At 44.0% G+C, this 19,576-nt stretch overlaps 1 protein-coding gene across 2 annotated transcripts in view; it reads left to right on the top strand.

Moving 5' to 3' along the window:
* The first annotated feature begins 1,615 nt into the window (after window positions 1–1,615).
* Window positions 1,616–19,576, top strand: part of gnao1a (guanine nucleotide binding protein (G protein), alpha activating activity polypeptide O, a) — an 81,748-nt gene continuing 63,787 nt past the window's right edge. For both annotated transcript variants that reach the window (XM_068603402.1, XM_068603403.1), the window contains exons 1-3: window positions 1,616–2,410; window positions 3,169–3,211; window positions 19,336–19,477. In XM_068603402.1, coding sequence (XP_068459503.1) covers window positions 2,293–2,410; window positions 3,169–3,211; window positions 19,336–19,477 — 303 coding nt within the window. In that variant the 5' untranslated portion in view covers window positions 1,616–2,292. The remainder of the gene's footprint in view (window positions 2,411–3,168; window positions 3,212–19,335; window positions 19,478–19,576) is intronic.

Below are 19,576 nucleotides of genomic sequence, written 5' to 3'. Positions count from 1 at the left end.
AAACCTAATTGTACCATCATCACTGAGGATTGGGGGTTAATTGCAGTCTCGGTGGATGATGATGATAAGACAATAACATCTATACCTCTCTGCCATTCACCTGTTGTAAGGAACTTCACACACAAGTAATGTGCTTTACCTCCGATGTGTTTGGATGGACACAATGGCACAGGATCTGTACAGGTTTGTGTGAAAATGTTCCCATTGACAATCTGCCTGAGTTTCGAAATAGACTTCCGTTGTAACATGGCAGGATGTGGCTACCATACTCGTTAGCAAATGCTTGACGCTTGACTTCCTGCACCAGTCACTTGTTCATTTTGGCTCACTTCCATTTCTTGCAGGTCCTACAGGCAGTGCATACGCTAAGGCTTGTGTGAGTGTGTTCGCAGGAAACGGCTGTCTTGAGTTTCATATGTGGGAGCAGATGTGAGGCCTGACACTCAACCCAACAGTCTCTGAGCGGGCCAGAAACCCTAAATATTCAACTAAAAGTGGCTTAAAGCTGCACATACCTGCAGAGTGGAGTGCTCAAAAGCAATAAATAGCCTGTCTTTGAAGCAAAATGTATAAACAAATAGCCAAGGTATTTTGTTTGCATTAAAGCACAATTCTATATAGTTATAATTATAGTTATATTGTTGTGAAAAACAAAATTATTAGCAAAAGATGAGCTGACTTTTGTATAAATAATGTATGCTATGCTAATGCTTACACTATGTTGATGCTTAGCAGGTCCTCCATCTTTGTGTCAGCATGTTAGCATGCTAACGTTTGAAGCGGATTGTGAAAGCCAGATTTTGCAAGAAGCTTAAACCAAAAGCATCGACCTCTAGTGACACGAGAGGAAAACTCAGAGGCAACATCTATTGAAGGTTGGTAATACGTTTCACGGCAATGCAAACAAATTGAGATATGTTTGTGTGGGAAACAGTCCACTATGACTATCTACAGTCCACTATGACGATCTACAGTCCACTATGACGATCTACAGTCCACTATGACTATCTACAGTCCACTATGACGATCTACAGTCCACTATGACTATCTACAGTCCACTATGACTACCTTTTTGGTAAAAAAAAACAATATGTACAAGGCCAATAGTGTGTCAGCAATGAGCCCTAAACATGGGGTTTGAGTCCACATCTTTGCATGTTGTTTTTTTTGTTAGATGCCTGAAATAAGGTGAATAACACAAGCATAAGAAAGTTAAAATGTTGGTTCTAAAAACATCTTCTCGAGAAATTTTTAGGATTTTTACAGGGTTTAAAAAAGGTGGTCGCTAAAAGATAATGAGAAGAGACTACTAAAAATCTTAACCATAAAAAGTCCAGTCACAGCTCACAGCTTGGCACATGTGTTTGCTGACATGAGCTCAGAACAACCACATTGTGTGAGTCACTTCATCCGTTAGGAGTTATTAATTACATCCAGTATTTGTTTCATTTCTTTAAAACCTAATATTGAACTATAACGAACAGCCTGTGTGGAAGTCCACTAACGTTACAGTGCACCACCAGGCCGCGCCACTGGGACTTTGGACTCTCTCTTTCTATCTCTCTCTCTCGCTCTCTCTCTCTCTCTCTCGCTCTCTCTCTCTCCACTTCTGTTTTTACTCTCCTGACGTCAGCAACCTGCAACTGAACGAATGAACTAACGGACGACCGAGCCCCTACCGGAGCTACCGGGAGGCAGTAGAGCGTTACAGAGCGAGTCCCCGCCGCCCGCCGCCCGCCGCCCGCCTCGGAGGAGCCAAAAAAAAAAAACCGGAGGAAGATCCGCCGTGAGCCGCCGCGAGAACCCGGTGCTGGAATCAAACGATGCGAGCGCTGCTCACCGCCGCCAAGTAACACACAGCCGACTGTCGACGAGCGGAGAGGAAGACAACCGTTACCGTGATTTACAGACGGAAACGCGTGAAGTGAGACGAAGGACGGACGGACGGACCACCAGCGAGGCCACACGCTTGAGAGACGGAACGACCGCGGGGGCTGCATCGACTTGTGGATCAAAACCGAGCGGAGCCCTGATTTAAATGCGTTAACGGCGCCGTACCCCCCCGGCTTGAGAGCGCGAGCGAGGGAGCTGCCCAGAGAGCCAGAGAAAGAGGGATCAAAGGCACAGGAAAAGGAGGAAATTAACCAAGACAGGAAAAAAAAGAGAGAAAGATTTGCAACCAGCTTTGGTTCCACGCACAAGTGTCATTTGAATCCACCTTTATATTGTTTTTTTTTTTCTTCTTCTGTGGGTCCCGGTATCGGTTAAGCTATCAAGCTGTGTTCTCTAACCATGGGATGTACTCTGAGCGCAGAGGAGAGGGCGGCTCTGGACCGGAGCAAAGCCATCGAGAAGAACCTGAAGGAGGACGGAGTCACCATGGCCAAAGACGTGAAGCTGCTGCTGCTCGGTAAGGGAGGGCCCACGGCGGGAAGGTGTGGTGCGAGGGGGTGGGCGCCTGGTAAAGGATGAGCAAAAAGCTGGAAATGGATTATAATAATGATGTTAATTGAAAAAGAAAAAAAAAAAAAACCATGACGTCCGTCATAAGCCAAAAAGACATACACACATGTCATTGGCGTGCTCGCTTCCTCCTTTCCAAACACACCCTGACCCTCTCATTACATCACTTTGAAGCCCCCTTCTTATTATAAGAGGGTTTTATCCATCAAAGATATGCCAGGTGGGGAAAATGTCACTCTGCAGATCCAGTCAATACAGAGGTTAAAGGTGTACGCTTGATTCTTGGTGGGGAAAGTAGCCTGTAAGTATTTAAATTGTCATCTATTTGACTGGCTGAATTGGGAAATGGATGGGAATAAAAAAATAAGGATCTTCTGTAAGAAAGGGTGCAGCTACTTTCTCCATCTTTTTTTAAAAATGATTCCACCCGGCTGCTGCTGCTTTATTCACTTCGGGTTTTCAGAGGCTGATTCTCGATTTCTTTCTTTCTTTCTTTCTTTCTGCCCTTCTCTCTCACTCTGTCTCCATCTGTCTCCATCTCTCTCCATCTCTCTCTCTCTCTCTCTCTCTCTCTCTCTCTCTCTCTCTCTCTCTCTCATTCTCACACACACACACACACACACACACACACACACACACACACACACACACACACACACACACACACACCCTGTTTACATTGTCTTCTTGTCTCTCATCCCTCAGGGGCCGGAGAGTCAGGGAAAAGCACCATCGTCAAACAGATGAAGTAAGTCTCTAATAAGCACGGTCTAATAACTCTATAGAGTGGACGTGTGTCCCTCTCTCACTCTTTCTTTCTGTGTGTCTCCCTCTCACACACACACACGCACACACACACGCACACACACACACACACACACACACACACACACACACACATATCCATACACTTACACACATACGCAGCGTGATCTAAGAGTTAGCACCCTGATATTGTGTCATATTTAAGTCCTGGAAAAGCAAGTCGTAGACCACATAGAGCCCCTCCCCTCAACCCCACACGGCTCGGTCACTTCACTTTTCCGGCCCCTGGTCAAACACCTGATTGTTGCTCTGTGTCGGTGGGAAGATTGTGTGAAAGGAAAAAATAATGAAGGTGCAGTGATTTACTGTACTGCTCATATGCATGGGGGATCTGCGTAATATTACATGGCCAGTTATGACATATCATGCAGATACACTCAGTCATGCCACGGTCTATACACTCCTCACTCCAGTCCAATAAGATCAGAAGTAGCATTGTACTGAGATGGTTGCTTTGAGCTTGCTTTAGTTGACTGGTTGAGATTTGAGGTGTGGCAAATTTAAGTCGTCACTTTTTAATGTATTCTCACTTTTTATTACTCACTTTTTGTTTCAGTATTGGCCTACTGTAACACAACTTGTATGCTAATATTCACAATTGAGTGACTGCTGCTCTCGACAGAACTTCCAGTGAGTTTTAATGACCAAGTCTTACTTCTGCTACTACAGCATTGCTTAATAATATATTAAAATGATCAATTAATTGATTCATTTAAATCTAATCTCCACCTATTTAGAGATTAGATTATTCGTTAAAAGGAAAATGTGCCTAGGATTTTAAGGGATTTATTGGCATCGTGGGAATATCATATTCATAACATTCTTTTTCGCGTGACCTGAAGGCCACCGTAGTTTTCCAACACACTTTGAAATGGAGAGGTGAACGGAGAGGCATCCCGTTTTTTTGTGTGTCTCTAACCTCACAGTTATTGACGCCACTAAATCCTACACACGTGTGCGTTAAGTAATTGTTTTTTTTGGTGCAAAAATGCCCAAAATAATCAGCTTCTCAAATGTGAGGATTTGCTATGTTTCTCTATTTGATATGATTGGAAACTGAATATCTTATTGGTCACTAACAAAACTAAACATTTCATACATTATTTTTTCCTCGACGTCAGCGTAGGGTTTAGTAATTCGTAATTAGCAAAAATCGCACTAATCGATTTGAAGAAATCAAGTCATTATTTTCAGCCTCAATAATTTGAACCCAAGATATGAAAAGAGCTACTCTGTTACGACGCCATCGGTAGCCAATCAGCTGCTGTAGCGTACTACACCTTTATGTAAATACCATGCAGCCCATTGGCTGTGTCAGTTTCTGTCAAGGTCGACTTACTAACCAGGGGACAGTCCCATGTAGCGCTGTTGACGTACCCAGTGCTCTGGATTACTACCTGAGTTTACTGACTTCATTAAAGCTGGGTTTTCTGTTCTCCTGTAGTATCATAATGTCCTTTTTATAATTGTATTTCCTAAAGGGATGTCTGTTTGTGCTGCTCAGTGCAGAAATTCTTGCAACGATGCCATATTTAAATAGTATTTTTTTTGTGTTTACTATATCACTGCAATGATCCTATAATATATCAACAGGATTTACTGTAGCTCCTTTCTTTTAAGCCCTCCTCCGTCATTTCATCTGTAATCCCGTCGTGACATATGGATTCTCTTCAATATCCTCTGCTGCGTCATTTTACAGACAGCCGAGTGCGTTTTAGCTGATAATAGGCTTCGGTTGTGGCTGTACAGGGACATATCACATGAGGGCATGATTCAGTGGCTCCAGATGAGCCTGTTTCTCAGCTGTTAATGGTCATCCAAGCAGCACTTTCTGCACACTGACTGACCAATGCTCCCAGTGGGTTCATTAAATACATAGAGGGACAAAACCTTTAGGAACAACGGAATTCATTGATTTCCTTTGCCTGCTGGAAATCACACATTTATGTAACTTGAATTGATTAGATGTATATTTATCGACGGCTGCATTAGTCCATATAGGCTGACGCCTATTACGCAAATGTTGCAGATATTATAGCACGCTCTGAAGATACTAACTTTGGCTCAGGCTTGCTTACGGTGGACAAGTGACCACCCTGCCCATGAAAAAAAACACTTGGCCTTAACGCCTCTTTTCCTGGAAACCCTGATTTCCATACAAAGGGGTTCTGATATTACAGAGCTGCTTTTCAAGTGGTGGACAGCGGCTTGTGAGGGAAGCCTTCACGTTCCTGTTCAGAGACGCGCTGCTGTTGAGCATCAGAGGAACAGAAAGCCCTTACTGCTTTTCAAAATTATTTTTCACACTGCTTTGAACATCTGGGGTGTGCTCGAGTTAGCAATTGTGTGTGTGGGGGCCTGGATTTGTATTTGATGGTGTGTATATTGAGATGCAGTGTGTGCATGGGATCTTCGTCGTTACCGTTTGTACAAAACAGTGGAAAACAGTAACACAACTGTGCCCACCTTTTAAAGACTTCCAGTTTTGAGTTTATTCTGAAAGTTCACGTCCATGAAGTACTTTTGGAATGTACTTTGGTTGAAAAGTATTGACCATGCAGTACACTTGTCTTCCTAAACTCTCCTTTAAGGCACAGATTGTTGCTTTCTCAGATGATGCAATCACTGAGTGACAATAACTCATGACAAAGCACTGATAACATTTCTGAGGTGAACTTTATGGTGTGTGTGTGTGTGTGTGTTTGTGTGTGTGTGTGAGAAAGAGAGAACTGATAGTGGGTTATATTTATGTATGGGCAAATGAGTTATGGAGGTGGAAAGCAACAGCACAGTCCAGTGTAAAACTACCTTTGTAAGACAAGCAGTAAGGAATGATGACGCGAAGAAGACAATGTATGTCTTTACAGAAAAAAAGGATTTTAAGGAAAACAATTGTTTTAGAATTGTGTGACTGACTGGAACACTGTGTATGTTTGTGTATATGATCCCCTGTCAGTGAGTGTAATATTTAGGCCAGCAACCCAATGGGATATGGTCATGTGTGAACAACGTATCTCTATCTGGTACATAGAAGTGTGTGTGTGTGTGTGTGTGTGTGTGTGTGTGTGTGTGTGTGTGTGTGTGTGTGTGTGTGTGTGTGTGTGTGTGTGTGTGTGTGTGTGTGTGTGTGTGTGTGACACCATCTGTTTATGGTGCCTGTGTGTGCTTAAACGTGTGCAAAGGTTCTCTCGTTGCCCAGCTGGCAAACTGATCTCTCTCCAGCATTGCTCACTGTGTGTGAGAAACATAGTGTAATGGTGCAATGGTGGGCTTTAGGGGCTTGTTCTGTAAGGACAAACTCCAGGGATGGATATTAGCGGTTGTATTTAAAAAAAAAACAATGATAACAACCAAGGAAACTTTATCTCACACATGAAGTTCAGCTTACTCGTCATGGTTTGTACTACTTTTCTGCGAAAACATCTGTAAAAATGACTCTGTAGGGAATGCTCCCCAAAGTTGGACAAAATAAACCAAATTACATAATCAGGGTTATTTCCAATTGGGCTTGGAGTTATCACATTCGTAACAGGTTTGTGTCTGTTACACACTTGGGCATTGTGTCTGTGAAAGACACTCGTAAACACCTAACGGGACAAGTCTAATGAAAGATGTTATCCAGTTGCATAATGGGAAATGAACGATCCAGTGCTTTTTAAAACTTTATTAATATCTCGGCCTCTGCTTTAATTCAGTTTTAAATTTGAAGCACTCCTTGAAATCACATCAACTGATATTCCTTATCGTATTTGCTCTGAATATGTGTGTTAGATACGGCACGTATTGAGCAATCTGCCCGCAGAGAGGCCTCTGCGCTTTGAGAAATTGAGCACGGTGAATCTCCCTGACTTCTCCAGGCCACCCGATAGCTCGAAGACTCACACCATGAAATCTTTTCATACCTGATTAAATCTCCATACAAATCATTTTTTCAATCATTAACAGTTTACAACCCGTGTAGAAGCACACACGCTGTAAACGGCTTTCATCGTACGCTATTATGTTCACAGGTGCAGCGGTAGAGATGGCCTCTCGTGCTCACACGACTATGTTGATTTGTAGTTCAACAACACAAATCATCATCCTCGTTTATACGTGCTTCGGTCGTCCGCTGCGTCGGGACTCAATACACATCTTTTTTTTTTAAAGACAACAACTCCTCTTTTGTTCATAGCCCATATAACAAGGTCAAATTATTTAAAATAATAAATGTATCCAATCCTCATTCAGTCGCTTTGTGTACAATATACACAGCTTCACACCCTCTCTGTCTTCCTCCTCTTCATCTTGGGCTTGCTTTCACAATGTGTGTGTATGTGTGTGTGTGTGCGTGTGTGTGTGTGTGTTGTACCGTCCTGACATGATCGGAGGTGATTGGCCGAAGGGAGAACAAACACTGTCCGTCCCTCACGGCTGCACCACTTCCCACAGGCTGTTTCCCACGTGTGTGTGTGTGTGTGAGAGAAAGTTTGTGTGTGGTTTCTCTAGAACAGGAGATAATTAGGTTTGAGCCTCAGAAGAGGAGAATAAAAGGGAGAAGGGGAGGAAGATGGAGGGGAAAAAAGGTGGTGGTGTTTTGTGCAAAGAGGCACAGGGAAAGAGGGGGTTAGAGATGGAGGAACACGGGGGTTTAAATGAAGAAAAATGCCCTGAAGGAGAGGAACAGTCTGTAAGTAGACAATGAATGGACTGAACGGGAGAAGATGGGAATTTTGAATGAAGTGGATAAGGTGAGAAAAAAAAGGTGAAGAGAATTACAGGAACACCAGGCAGAGGCAAACGGGAATGAAAATTATATTTTCTTTCAAAAGGGTAAAGTGATGTCGGAGTGTGAAAAGAAACAGAAAGAGAGAGAAAAAAAAAAAAACAGGGTGAAGGGAGGATGTGTGAATGAGGTTGGGGAGGTAAGGGAAGGGAAGCGAAGCCATTTTGTGCTCGAGGAGAGAGATTGGCAAGTGAAAGGACATATTCTCACTTATTAAGCAAGCTAGAGGAAGTGACAAAGGGAGACAAGGACACGGTTGTCAGGGTGCAAAGGGTACTCCTCTTCTGGACTCTGTTATCCTCGATAATTATTACCCTCCTTTTCCTGGGATAGTTAGATGCAAGGAGAGGAGGTGGGGGTGGGGGGGCTCATGTTGGCACAAACTCCGTGTTGCATGAAGAGATAGTCTGTAACTGGTCATCTGAAAACGTCCGTCAGCCAGATAGTCATCCTTCATTGGTTAAATATAGCCGTGGGCGTGCTCATAGCCCGAATGATTTGACTGGCCGCCTCAGTGAGTTGTGAAATAACAGCAACGCAACATCTTATGATAGCTCTTTGTGTGTGTGTGTGTGTGTGTGTGTGTATGTGTGTGTGAGTCTTTGATAACAGTGTGTGTATTAAGTGTTTGAATAACATTTGCATTAAGTAAATGGGCAGTCAGGTTTAATCACATCATACACACTTATGCTGCGTTCATGCCAGAAGCGTCACATTGATATTCATACGAGCCATTCTCAATGTCATAAGCTACAAACCGACGTCCGACACTTTCCGTGTCCGGGGCCGTGCGGCGCTCCGAATTAGAGTCGAGTTGGTCTCCAATGACTCGGCAAAGTGTCAACCAATCATATGTTTTGGTTTCACTCTCTTTCGTTCCATCTGAAACAGATGCCAGTTGGCCAGTTTCCAGTGCCCTTTAGCGGCATAACTACGTCAACAGAGACGATTGAGGACACCGACTGGAGCTGGCCACGCTTGTCCGCTTTATCGTCTTTTTCATTCTTAGTGTGAACACAGCATTCGACACATGAACAAACTCAAACTCAACAAAAACGTCCACTCTTCTCTTTTTCATCTAATTTAGTTATGAAGGCAAATTACTGTCATAAATAGAGAGCGCAAATGAGTTCCACGCCAGCGCGCAAATCAAACGGTTTTGCGCCTAATTTACTCAGACGAGCTCTGTTACGTCACTCAGAAGTTGTGCAGGGTCGTCCTTCAATCAGAAAATCAGCAGTTCGATCCCCGACTTCGCTAGCCCATGTCGATGTGTCCTTGAGCAAGACACTTAACCCGATCCCGAGCTCCCGCAGGTGAGCCTACGGTGTATGAATGGTTAATAATACTGATGTGGCACTTAGCATGGTAGCTCCTCCCTGAATGGGTGTGAATGGGTGAATGATGTCATGTAGTGTTGAAGCGCTTTGAGTGGTTGAAAGACTAGAAAAGCGCTTTTACGGGTCCATTTACCCTTACCGCCTACTTGCAACTTTAGTCCAATGAGATGTAGAGATACGATGGTGATTGGGTCCGCCCGCTCAGTGTCAAAAAGAAAATCTACTCGAGAGAGAACAGACAACATTTTTGGTCAAGTCTCTTAAACGCACCTCATTTACACTCGTCTTCTGGAACGTATATCCTGAAAAATATGAACGGTCATGCCGAGATAAATCTTGTAATACGACTTCAGAGACCTTTGAAGTGGACCGTACCATTTCTTAACCTTAACCTTGATGTCAGTCTGCCTGCCTGAGTTCACAGTGGCGATCCTTTTCTACACATGTGAGCCATTGAAGACGGAAATGTAGGTTGCTAGCTGCTATCCAGCTGCTTTGATATGCTTTACTATCTTACCTGCAGAGTTTCTGAATAAGTGTATTTTTTATTCTGTAAGAAGAGAAATAGGACTACCATTACTAGTAGCGTACTTTTCTAAAGGTAGAATGGCCTTGAAGCTGAAGCAGGGAATGGGTAACGTGTGTTTGTCTGAAATTTTGTGCATGGTTAAACCTTTAATGTGGCTATAAATGGGCTACGAGGTGTGGGGGATTGCGAGTGCCCTAACCTGGTGGGGTGTAGAGAAGGGGGTGTGGCCTAAAAGGTTTGGGAGCCGCTGCTCTAAGCCTCGTCTGCTCTGTTTCTTGGTCTGCACAGTGGAATCAGACCAGTCCAATGTGACTGTGTGTGTGTGTGTGTGTGTGTGTGTGTGTGTGTGGTCCGCGCGCTAATCAGGGCTTCGTACAAAAAACAAAAGTCTTTTGTGGGAGGAATGTGTGTGTGTGTGTGTGTGTGAGTGTGTGTGTGTGTGTGTGTGAATATGAATGTGTGCTTGTACACATATGTGCAATTAAGTGTGTTTTTTTCTGTTTCTGCTGTTTTTGTTGATGCAGTTGTGCCAGTGTTTTTTTTTTTTTGGTTGTTTTTTGTGTTAGTCCGATTTGCCAGATTTTAAGTCAGTTCAAATCACTGCGAGACAAAGGAGTCTTGTTACAGTGACCCCACTCAGCTGACATAAAGTCAGCTGATGGTGACTGGCGCTGAGTTTGGAGCTGGAAGAGTCTCTGTCTGAATCTGTGTTTTTATTCCTGGGTTTGTATCACACCTAAGTGCGAACAATATGTGCAGCAGTAGGCATGTGCAGGAATACATACTTGTGTTGTTTTTGTGACACCTTTAGCTGCATTGCATCATATTGGAGGGAGGGTTTTGCTCTGTTTTCCCCCTCCAGTATGTACATTAGGTGTACAAAGTACATTTTAGCATATTGCTGTCTGATACAACAGAACCACAGGTACAGCCTCAGGATTGAGTCAACACACAAGCAGCTGAAATTATAGTTGAACAGAAACTAAACATGTTAAGAAAGTATGGCTATTGCATTGCTTCCTATTACATCACACAAGTGTATTTTTCTGGCCACCTTCTAGTGCTAGAATGCTGCTTTAGCAGGTAACTTGTTTACTGTGTTCACCGTTTTACAGTTCAGCGTGTTAACATGCTCGAGTTAGCTAATTTGAAGTAAACACAAAAAGGCACAGCCTTCCTAATCTGGCAGGTAGTTGGAATTCAGGAAGGTTTCATTGGTTTGTTTCCCTATAGATGACCAGACTCTACTTAAATCCGCTCAAAGTAATTAATATTGACACACGGGAAGACAGGAGAACTGAATAATTACATTTTAACCTTATATATCTGGGACGACCTGATGAAACCTGTGGTCCCTCTCCTCTCCGTCTCCCTCCCTGTCCTTCTCATCGCTTCAACAGTCTGGAGGATCCATCAATCCACCAATGACTCAATTTGCCTGGAAGATCACACGTTGACTTACTTATGTTATCAACTGCTCCTGGAGCAACTACTTTGAATTGCAGAACAAGAGTCACTCTGTCTTTGACATCACTTTATGAATAACTGCTTCTCTGTAATGCTAAATGAAATACACACACTGTTTGTAGTTGCTTTTAATGACTGTTGGGCTTTTTTTTTCCTGCATTTCACATGTGATATTTGTATTCCAGAGACTACAAAAAGTCTTTCAGTACCAGTCAATTATAAAGACTAGGTGATCTTAGGTCAACGAATGGCCTGGATTTCATTAAAAGCAGTAAGAAACCGCAAGGAAAAAATACAAACCCTGCATTGTAGCAGTTTAATAAAGAGACCAAATCCCCAGAACACAAACCAAGGAAACAAGTATGCTTAGGTAGAGGGGAAAAAATGTTGTTCGTAGTTGGCTTATCGTCATCTGAGAGGATTATTGATTGTTATTGCTGAATTCTAGAGTTGAGGCAGTCAAAGACCTGAAGTGTACACCCCCTGACTGTTAAAGCATAGGGGTGTGAAGGGATGAGCCACTGGGCCACTTATACAGTTACAACATAGTTCAGCATATGGTCAGCAGCTGTATCATCACGGTCAGCTAACCAGAATACTTCATCTCATGATTGCCATGTATTGATTTCTAATGGGAGTATCTGCACCCTTTGGTTTCAATGTTACAGCGTGTTGACTCATGCAACTATCTGGTTTCCCCAGCCAATCAAAATATTTTGACTACTTGGCACAGAACTATTTATTTAACAAAAAAACCCCACAAATAATATCTGGATCTGGGATTCAATGTGCAGCTGTTGCCTAACTGCTAATGAGGCATCGGTTATGGCACTGCACTCTTTGCAACTGTCAAACTAAGTTTTGCCAGGTGAGCAACTCTGTGCAGGTGGTGTGTGTGTGTGTGTGTGTGTGTGTGTTTCCCTGTGGAAATCAGTCAGTAGGGAGGGAGGAAGGGTGCATCGCTGTGCTTTTTAATTAATAGTTAATTGCACATGGAGGAGCAGAGGAGACGAAGAAGAAGAAGGAGGAGAAGAAGAAGGGAGAAGGAGGAAGAGGAAGCAGAGAGGTAGGGATGGAGAAGAAGAAGAAGAAGAAGAAGAAGAAGAAGAAGAAGAAGAAGAAGAAGAAGAAGAAGAAGAAGAAGAAGAAGAAGAAGAAGAAGAAGAAGAAATAATTAGGAGTGAGAAGGGGAGAAAGAGAAGATGGCAGCGAGTGGGAGAGACTGATGGGGAACAAGTGTGATGTTAGGTGAGCAATATACAGAGAGAGAGAGAGGGAGAGAGTGGGCACAGGAATAAGGGATGAAAGAGAACTTGACAGAGGAGAGAAGCAGATAGAGATAACTTGTGACAGTGAAACAGAGAGATAATGGCAGATGGATTTAATGAGGTCTTCCCACATGTAATGCGGACCTGTAATTATTCTGTTCTCCTGTCCGCCTGGGTTTAAAAGCATGTGTGTGCAGCTCCTAACATCCCCGCTGAAGTAGTGTGAAGCAGACCGTGTCCCTTGGCACGAGCAAGTCTTCATCATCACGTGGCCAAACCTGCAGCCGGGCCTCCTCTCCAGCAGAGGATTCATTGTTGGACTCAACAACCGAACAAGTGTCTCTCCACACCATACGGGCCGCTTAGAAGATGAGATTTGAAAGTGACATTTGTTCAAAGACGTGAGCTTTTTCCGTCATCAAACATCCAAATAATCAGAAATGTGGAGGTAAATCACATGAGTTTTTTTTAACAGATTGCGATCAAAACTTTGAAGTGCATCACATGTGGCCGTTCACCCAATGTTCCCGAATACAGCGAGAAGGATTTCATCAACCGTGAATCATTTCTGTGCCGTGAACCTCCGCAAGTGTCACTCTGCCTTATTATTTTGAGAGTAAACATGATTGACAACCAAGACAGTCAAAAGGCCACACGAGCGGCTCTGTAGGCTGTGCTGTGCTCGGACACAATGTTCCTTGAAGCTAAACGCTAACAAGCTCACAAGGACGACGCTAACGTGCTCATGTGTAGCAGGGGCCATGTTTACCGCGTTCGCCGCAACAGTTTGTGAGCACACGGACTAATTGGCACAAAGTACAAATGGCGCTCATGGGAATGGCTTTAGTTTGGACATTTGTCTTTGACAGCTCTGTCCATCTCTTTTTTTTACAGCGTCCTCTATTTCAATGTCAATCTGAGACATTTCAGTCGACCTCACGGCGGCGCTATATGAAAGGTCAGACGATCGCCAAAGTCAATAGTATTCAACCTCCGGAAACCCATCGGTATTTTAGTTCATGGCAATCCATCCAATGGATGAGATATTTTTTTACCATGGACCAAAGTGGTGAACCGACCGACCAACTATGTACAACAACAACAAAAAGGCGAGGAGCCCGGGGCGTGGATGTGTGTGGCAGTATCTGTGCTCAGGATGCTACTGCTTGACCTCAAGGTGTGACGGCAAAGCGAGTGGAGCCAAATGACGGAGCAGCTGATGCCTCCTTGTCGCTGTGTGTGCTTGTGTGTGTCAGTCATGGGTGGGGGCTTTGTTTCTGACCCCTTTGGCTATTTATAGCTCCTGTTTTTTTTCTCATTATCGCCCTCCTCTTTCATGCTCTCGCTCATACCCATTACCACCCATCACAGTTCTGTCCCCTCTTTCTCCTTCACTCTTTGCTCTTACGATCCCATGAACACACACAGACGTACACACACGCACACACACACACTCTGTGCGTTGTGTAAGTAACTCTCTCCGGCAGTGTTGACAGGAGTTGGTCAGCGTGCACTTTGTCACGACTAAGAGCTCTGTCGACAAAGACCACAACGTGAGTGGGTGGATAACCAGCATAGCGATGAAGACCCAATCACACAGGGTCCTGTGTGTGTGTGTGAGAGAGTGTGTGTGTATGTATGTGTGTGAGTGTGTGTGTATGTTGTGTCAGGACAAACAATTTTAGCTATAGCAACAATGCAGAACAGAAATAGACACCTAATTGCGCCGTGTGGTTTTTAGCCTTTGTGTTTTTCGTGTGTGTTCACATGAGCAGGTGTGAGGATACAAATATGAGAGGGGGGGCAGAGGGGAGGGGGGGAGGATAATGGGCGCCAGACAGGAGAGAGACCGGCATGTTTCGTTTGAGACAATGATGTGCGCGTGGCCATGTTTGCGTCCGAAGCACATTCAGCAAGAGAAGTCTTGCATCGACGACAAGGTCCTCTTTTTTTTCTTCGTATGGTTGTTTCTTCATCTCGCAGTTTTTTGTTCCCGGTTGTCAGGGAGACGGACCTTCTGTGCTGCTGCGTTGTGTTGGTCCGTACAGTGTTTGGCTTTAGATTAGATTAAATGTAAACGCCACCGCTGGAAGCATCTGTCCGTCTCACTGTCTGATGTGAGGAGCCGCAGTCACTTTCACACAAAAAGGCCCTATTTCCACCCTTTATTTAGAGAAACTGAGGCAATGACTTCAATTTTATATAATAAATATAAATTATGAATGCAATTTTGTTGTAGAAATGACACATATTGTCAGGGGGACGGAGGAAGTAGGACCCAAATACAGTAGAACAGTTCAAAGAATATTTAGTTCAAGCAAAAAGGGTTTTTAAAAACAGACCAGGAAGAATAAAACAGGAACAGGACACACAGTACGAAGCGACAAGGAGACAGGACACAAACCAGGTGTAAATACAAGAGGGAGGTAACCAGAAACAGGTCACAATGAGGGCCGCACAGGTGCAGGAAATACACAACCAGGAACCATGTAGACAATCCTAGACAATCATCAGGGCAGGAAGTGCAGAGACACAGGGGACACAAGACTACAAAATAAAACAGAAGACTACAAATCATGACACATATCAACGGACAACATTGACTCCAGAGGGGAGGTTTTGCAGCTCCGTCTGATTCACACCAGGTCCCACGAGGTGACGATGCTGAAGACTGATTGTCATTACCTCATGGCCTTGAAGCTGGTCAGTGGCCATGGCTGCTTAAGCTCTCAGGCTGATGCTGATATCAGCTGAGATGCACATAAATCCCCAACCACAGTGCAAACATTCCTGACTTTCATAGCCTTATGTTTGTATGGAAAAAAAACAAAAAAAACACGTATTCTGCCTAAATATCCAAGAAAGGTATGTTGACACGGACATTACTGGATGAAGTCAGGTGATTGTAAGAGCGGCTATCCTCACTTTAAGTTCCCATCCGAGGAAAAAAAACAATATATTGGACCAATACAGTGATGAATGCCGCCTCTCCGTGTGTGATTAGTGCTTCCTCATCATCAGTGAAATCCAAGGCGCAGGTGTGTCCCGAATCAGTGTTTACACAGGAAAAGTGACGCATACCCAAACCCAACAGTGTAAATACATCAGACAGAGTAATGAGTGTGTTTTTGACAGACATCAGTCACCCACAATGCAATGCACAATGGAAACGGAAGCTCTTCCCATAGCTCGGATGATTATGAGAAAGTTTTCCGAAAGATCTCGGCGAAGCTAAATTTAAGATTTATATCTGAAGACGGACATTTTGTTCGTCTGTTCGTGGAGTTGAATGAAACAAAGTCAACATGAAACACATTGCAGCCTTTTCTGTGAGTAGAAAAATGCCTCGCCTCAAAACAAATAAACTTATATATCAATGCAATTATTGCTTATGGCCATATGCAAATATATCCAGAATGGCAGCCATGTCACAGCATGATATCGTGGCTAAATTGACCATATGTCTGTCCTACCCTCCATCTGTCGGTGCCGGTGTGAAACTAAACTGCGTTTCAGGTCACCGTGCAGATTGTGCCAAAGCCACGGGAAATTACACACATACACACCGACACACACAGGGCTCTCTCTTTGCTGACAGAAGGGCTTGGAGAGTGGGTAATGAGAAAAGGTCCTCATGCATGAAAGCTCACGTCAGCAGGCCAGCCAACACGCGCGCACACACACACACACACACACACACACACACACACAGAAAAATAAGTCCTTGATATACGTCTCACACTTGCTGCAACACTTCCTCCTTTTTTCACCTCAGTTCTCTCTTTTTGTGTGTGACCGTCCTGTGTGATCTTTTTTTTTCTGTCACTCAGTCTTTCTCCCTCTTCCCGGCGGGGCCGCTACGATAATGATGTTTCATTTCCTGGGAAGACGGCAACGATTCTGCCGTGTTCCTCCATCAACGCGGGCCCACGACTGTCATCTTTTTGAACCAGTTAAAGATTGCATGGGAGGGTTAAATTCAATTCCAGGTTGAAAAACGCATATCACAGATTCATATGGCTCATCTTGTCGGTACGGCACCTTTTCTCAGAGATCATGAGATCGAGGTTGATGTATCGTATGTCTCACGTGAGAAGGATAGAGATCCTGGCACATCAGAAATCTGTTTCCAGGTGTGTCTATTTCTATTTTTTTAAAGCTCTTATTGATTGGAGTTTGGTGTAACTGTTAAACACACATCACTCTTCCTCTTGGCATCTGAAGCTCAACACACTGTTTCCGCAGACTGCAGCATCCAATTAGGAGTTTGTCCTCGTTTCACCTCTAGTGAAAGGAAAGGTGGAGGGAATAATTTCAGAAAAATGTTTGCTCGGCAAGTGTGACAACAAGGAAAGATTAAAAAGCGAAGCTATAGAAGGACTAAACAAGATTGTATTCAGTAGTACAGTGTGTATTCATCCACACACAGAGACTTTACCCAATGTCCATATTGTACAGATATGAACTAGGGACGGAGTGATTCATTGGCCGAGCATCGCCATCGCCCGATAGTCGCCGATGACAGTGTACCGTGTCTCGTCCATCTGTTTTTGTTGCATCAATTTTACACGTTAAGCGTCACGTTGGCCATTTGCGGTTGGACTCGGACAACGGTCATCAGCTGCTGATTCAGATAAGATGCCACTGGCATGACGAAGGATGCCGAATGTGCGTGTGTTGCACAGTGAAAAGTGCGAGGAAAAAGTCGGCCGTGTGGTTATCGACTTCATTTGTTTCACACAAACATTTTCAGTATTTTTAGTTTGGCTATGCGAGTAGTTATTTGTGATATAGTCATATAACAAATTGCACTTTTCCAAAGACAATTAAATGAAATGCTGAATGACTGAAAATGTAATTTCATTTGTCATAATTAATTTGTCACAAACAAAAACATCGGCTTCGGGTATCGGTTCAGATTTTCCCAATCGGTGCATCCCCAATGAGAATCATCGGCAGTCCCACTGCAGTGTATAGATCCGTGCTCGGGCCCTCGGTGTGAAAGTCACAGATGTGAACACAAGCCTGCTGTATTTATACAGGACTGACAGGCTGCCTGATGGATCTGAAACACTACACTGCCCAGAACTGTGCTGTCCTCCAGACCACAAACACACTGACTCACACAACATAAACACACACACACCTACACACACACTGGCAAATGTTTGTCAGATGCCAAGACATACATTGCTTAGACGTTTTTGAAGACAGAGCAGCGTGTGCGTCTGTGTTTGCTTTTTTAAAACCTGATTTATGTTTTATTTAAATACTTTCCTTTCACTTCTTCTTTTAATATATGTCTTAATAATTCCTTTAAAGGGTTTAGGTGTTTTAAAGTGTGGTTGTTTCAGGTACTTTTCCATCGTACAGTTGATGCTGTCCGCATGCCCACGGTTTGAGAAACCCACAGGAGTAGCGACATGGAGGCAAAGCAATGCACTACTATGTGCAAAAGACCCCTTTTAACAATCTATATCAGTTAAAGTACACACTATATTTAGAATATTTTCACCATTTTAACTTTCTGTTAGACGGTCATTTCCATTGGGGAAATTGAAGCCGTTATCCGTTTTATAAATGTTGTACATTTTGAAGTGAAACGAGACTTTGAGAGTAAAATTGAGAGGCTGGATCGATAAACAGTACTGGAAACGATCTGAACGATTTTGTGCTCTTGTGCTAACAGTAGTTGAATGTAATGAAGTACATATAGGCTACTCAATTTCCGTGCCTAAGTACAATTTTGAGGAACTTGCTCCCAACTCACGGGTTTAAGACAGAGAAGTTAAGACACTACCTATTTTGTATACAAGTCCGAAAGCGTGCTTGTTTTTCAAGATGAGGACGGATTGTTGACTGTGTAGCATGGAGCAGATCCTCACTCGGACGAGCCAAAATGCACAGAGAGTTTATAGAGATGTTTGTGTTTCAAGGAGGTGCCAGGTTCAATCCTCAGTCCTTTTCTGGGCAGAGATCGTGTTCACCCAGGTTCATTTATGTATGGGGATGTTGTCAGTCTGCATTGCCTCAAAACATGTTGCCCCAACCTGTATCCGCCCGTCTGTATCAGTCAACTGTTGTCTGGTGTCCTGTCTTTTGTTCCTGCTGCCCATCACTCTCTCAACTCCCTTGTTTGACTTTGTCTGATTCGTCCATCTGTACTTTCCCTGTGCCGGTCTGTCTGCCCGGGTGACTGTCTCACCGTCTCTGATTCTGCCTGTCGGTGTGTCCTTGTGTGCATGACATTTAAAACAGCAGGATGGGGCTGCTGCTTGCACTGTGTGCTGAAATGTCAGCTGCGCCTACTGGTTATGAACCCTCCTCCCCCCCGGTCAGCGCTCTCTGTCTTCTGTGTTTTTGCTGTAACCCTCCTTGAACCTGATTCTCCATAACCCCTCACCCCCATTCTTCTGAAACCATCTCCCTCCTTTATTTACCCGACCGAATTATCCCAAGAACACTCCCGATGTCAAACCATGACTTCTGTGCGGCGCTCCAAGCCTGATGTACTATGTTAACTGTTGATTATATTATCTCTGCCTGTGTTTCCTTGTTTCCTGCCTGTGGCTCGATATAGGTAGTAGGACGGGGGCTGTCGGTCCAACTCTGCACACGAAAGCAATGCCGGCCCGAAGTGACCCACAGACTAATGCGTGTGTATTTGCGTGCGTTTAGGATCATCCACGAGGACGGTTTCTCCGGCGACGACGTGAAGCAGTACAAGCCTGTCGTTTACAGCAACACCATCCAATCTCTGGCTGCCATCGTCCGTGCCATGGATACACTGGGCCTGGATTACGGAGACAAAGAACGGAAGGTCAGCACTCGTCCCCGTCCGCCCCCGGTCACACACACACACACACACACACACACACTTACACACATACAATTGAAAATTGCGCACACACCCAGCGAC

The sequence above is a fragment of the Clinocottus analis genome, unplaced genomic scaffold (assembly GCF_023055335.1).
Source record: "Clinocottus analis isolate CAN_PGR_092001 unplaced genomic scaffold, fCliAna1.0.p SCAF_6, whole genome shotgun sequence".
Lineage (NCBI taxonomy): Eukaryota > Metazoa > Chordata > Actinopteri > Perciformes > Cottidae > Clinocottus > Clinocottus analis.
This window is presented reverse-complemented; position numbering and strand designations above follow the sequence as displayed.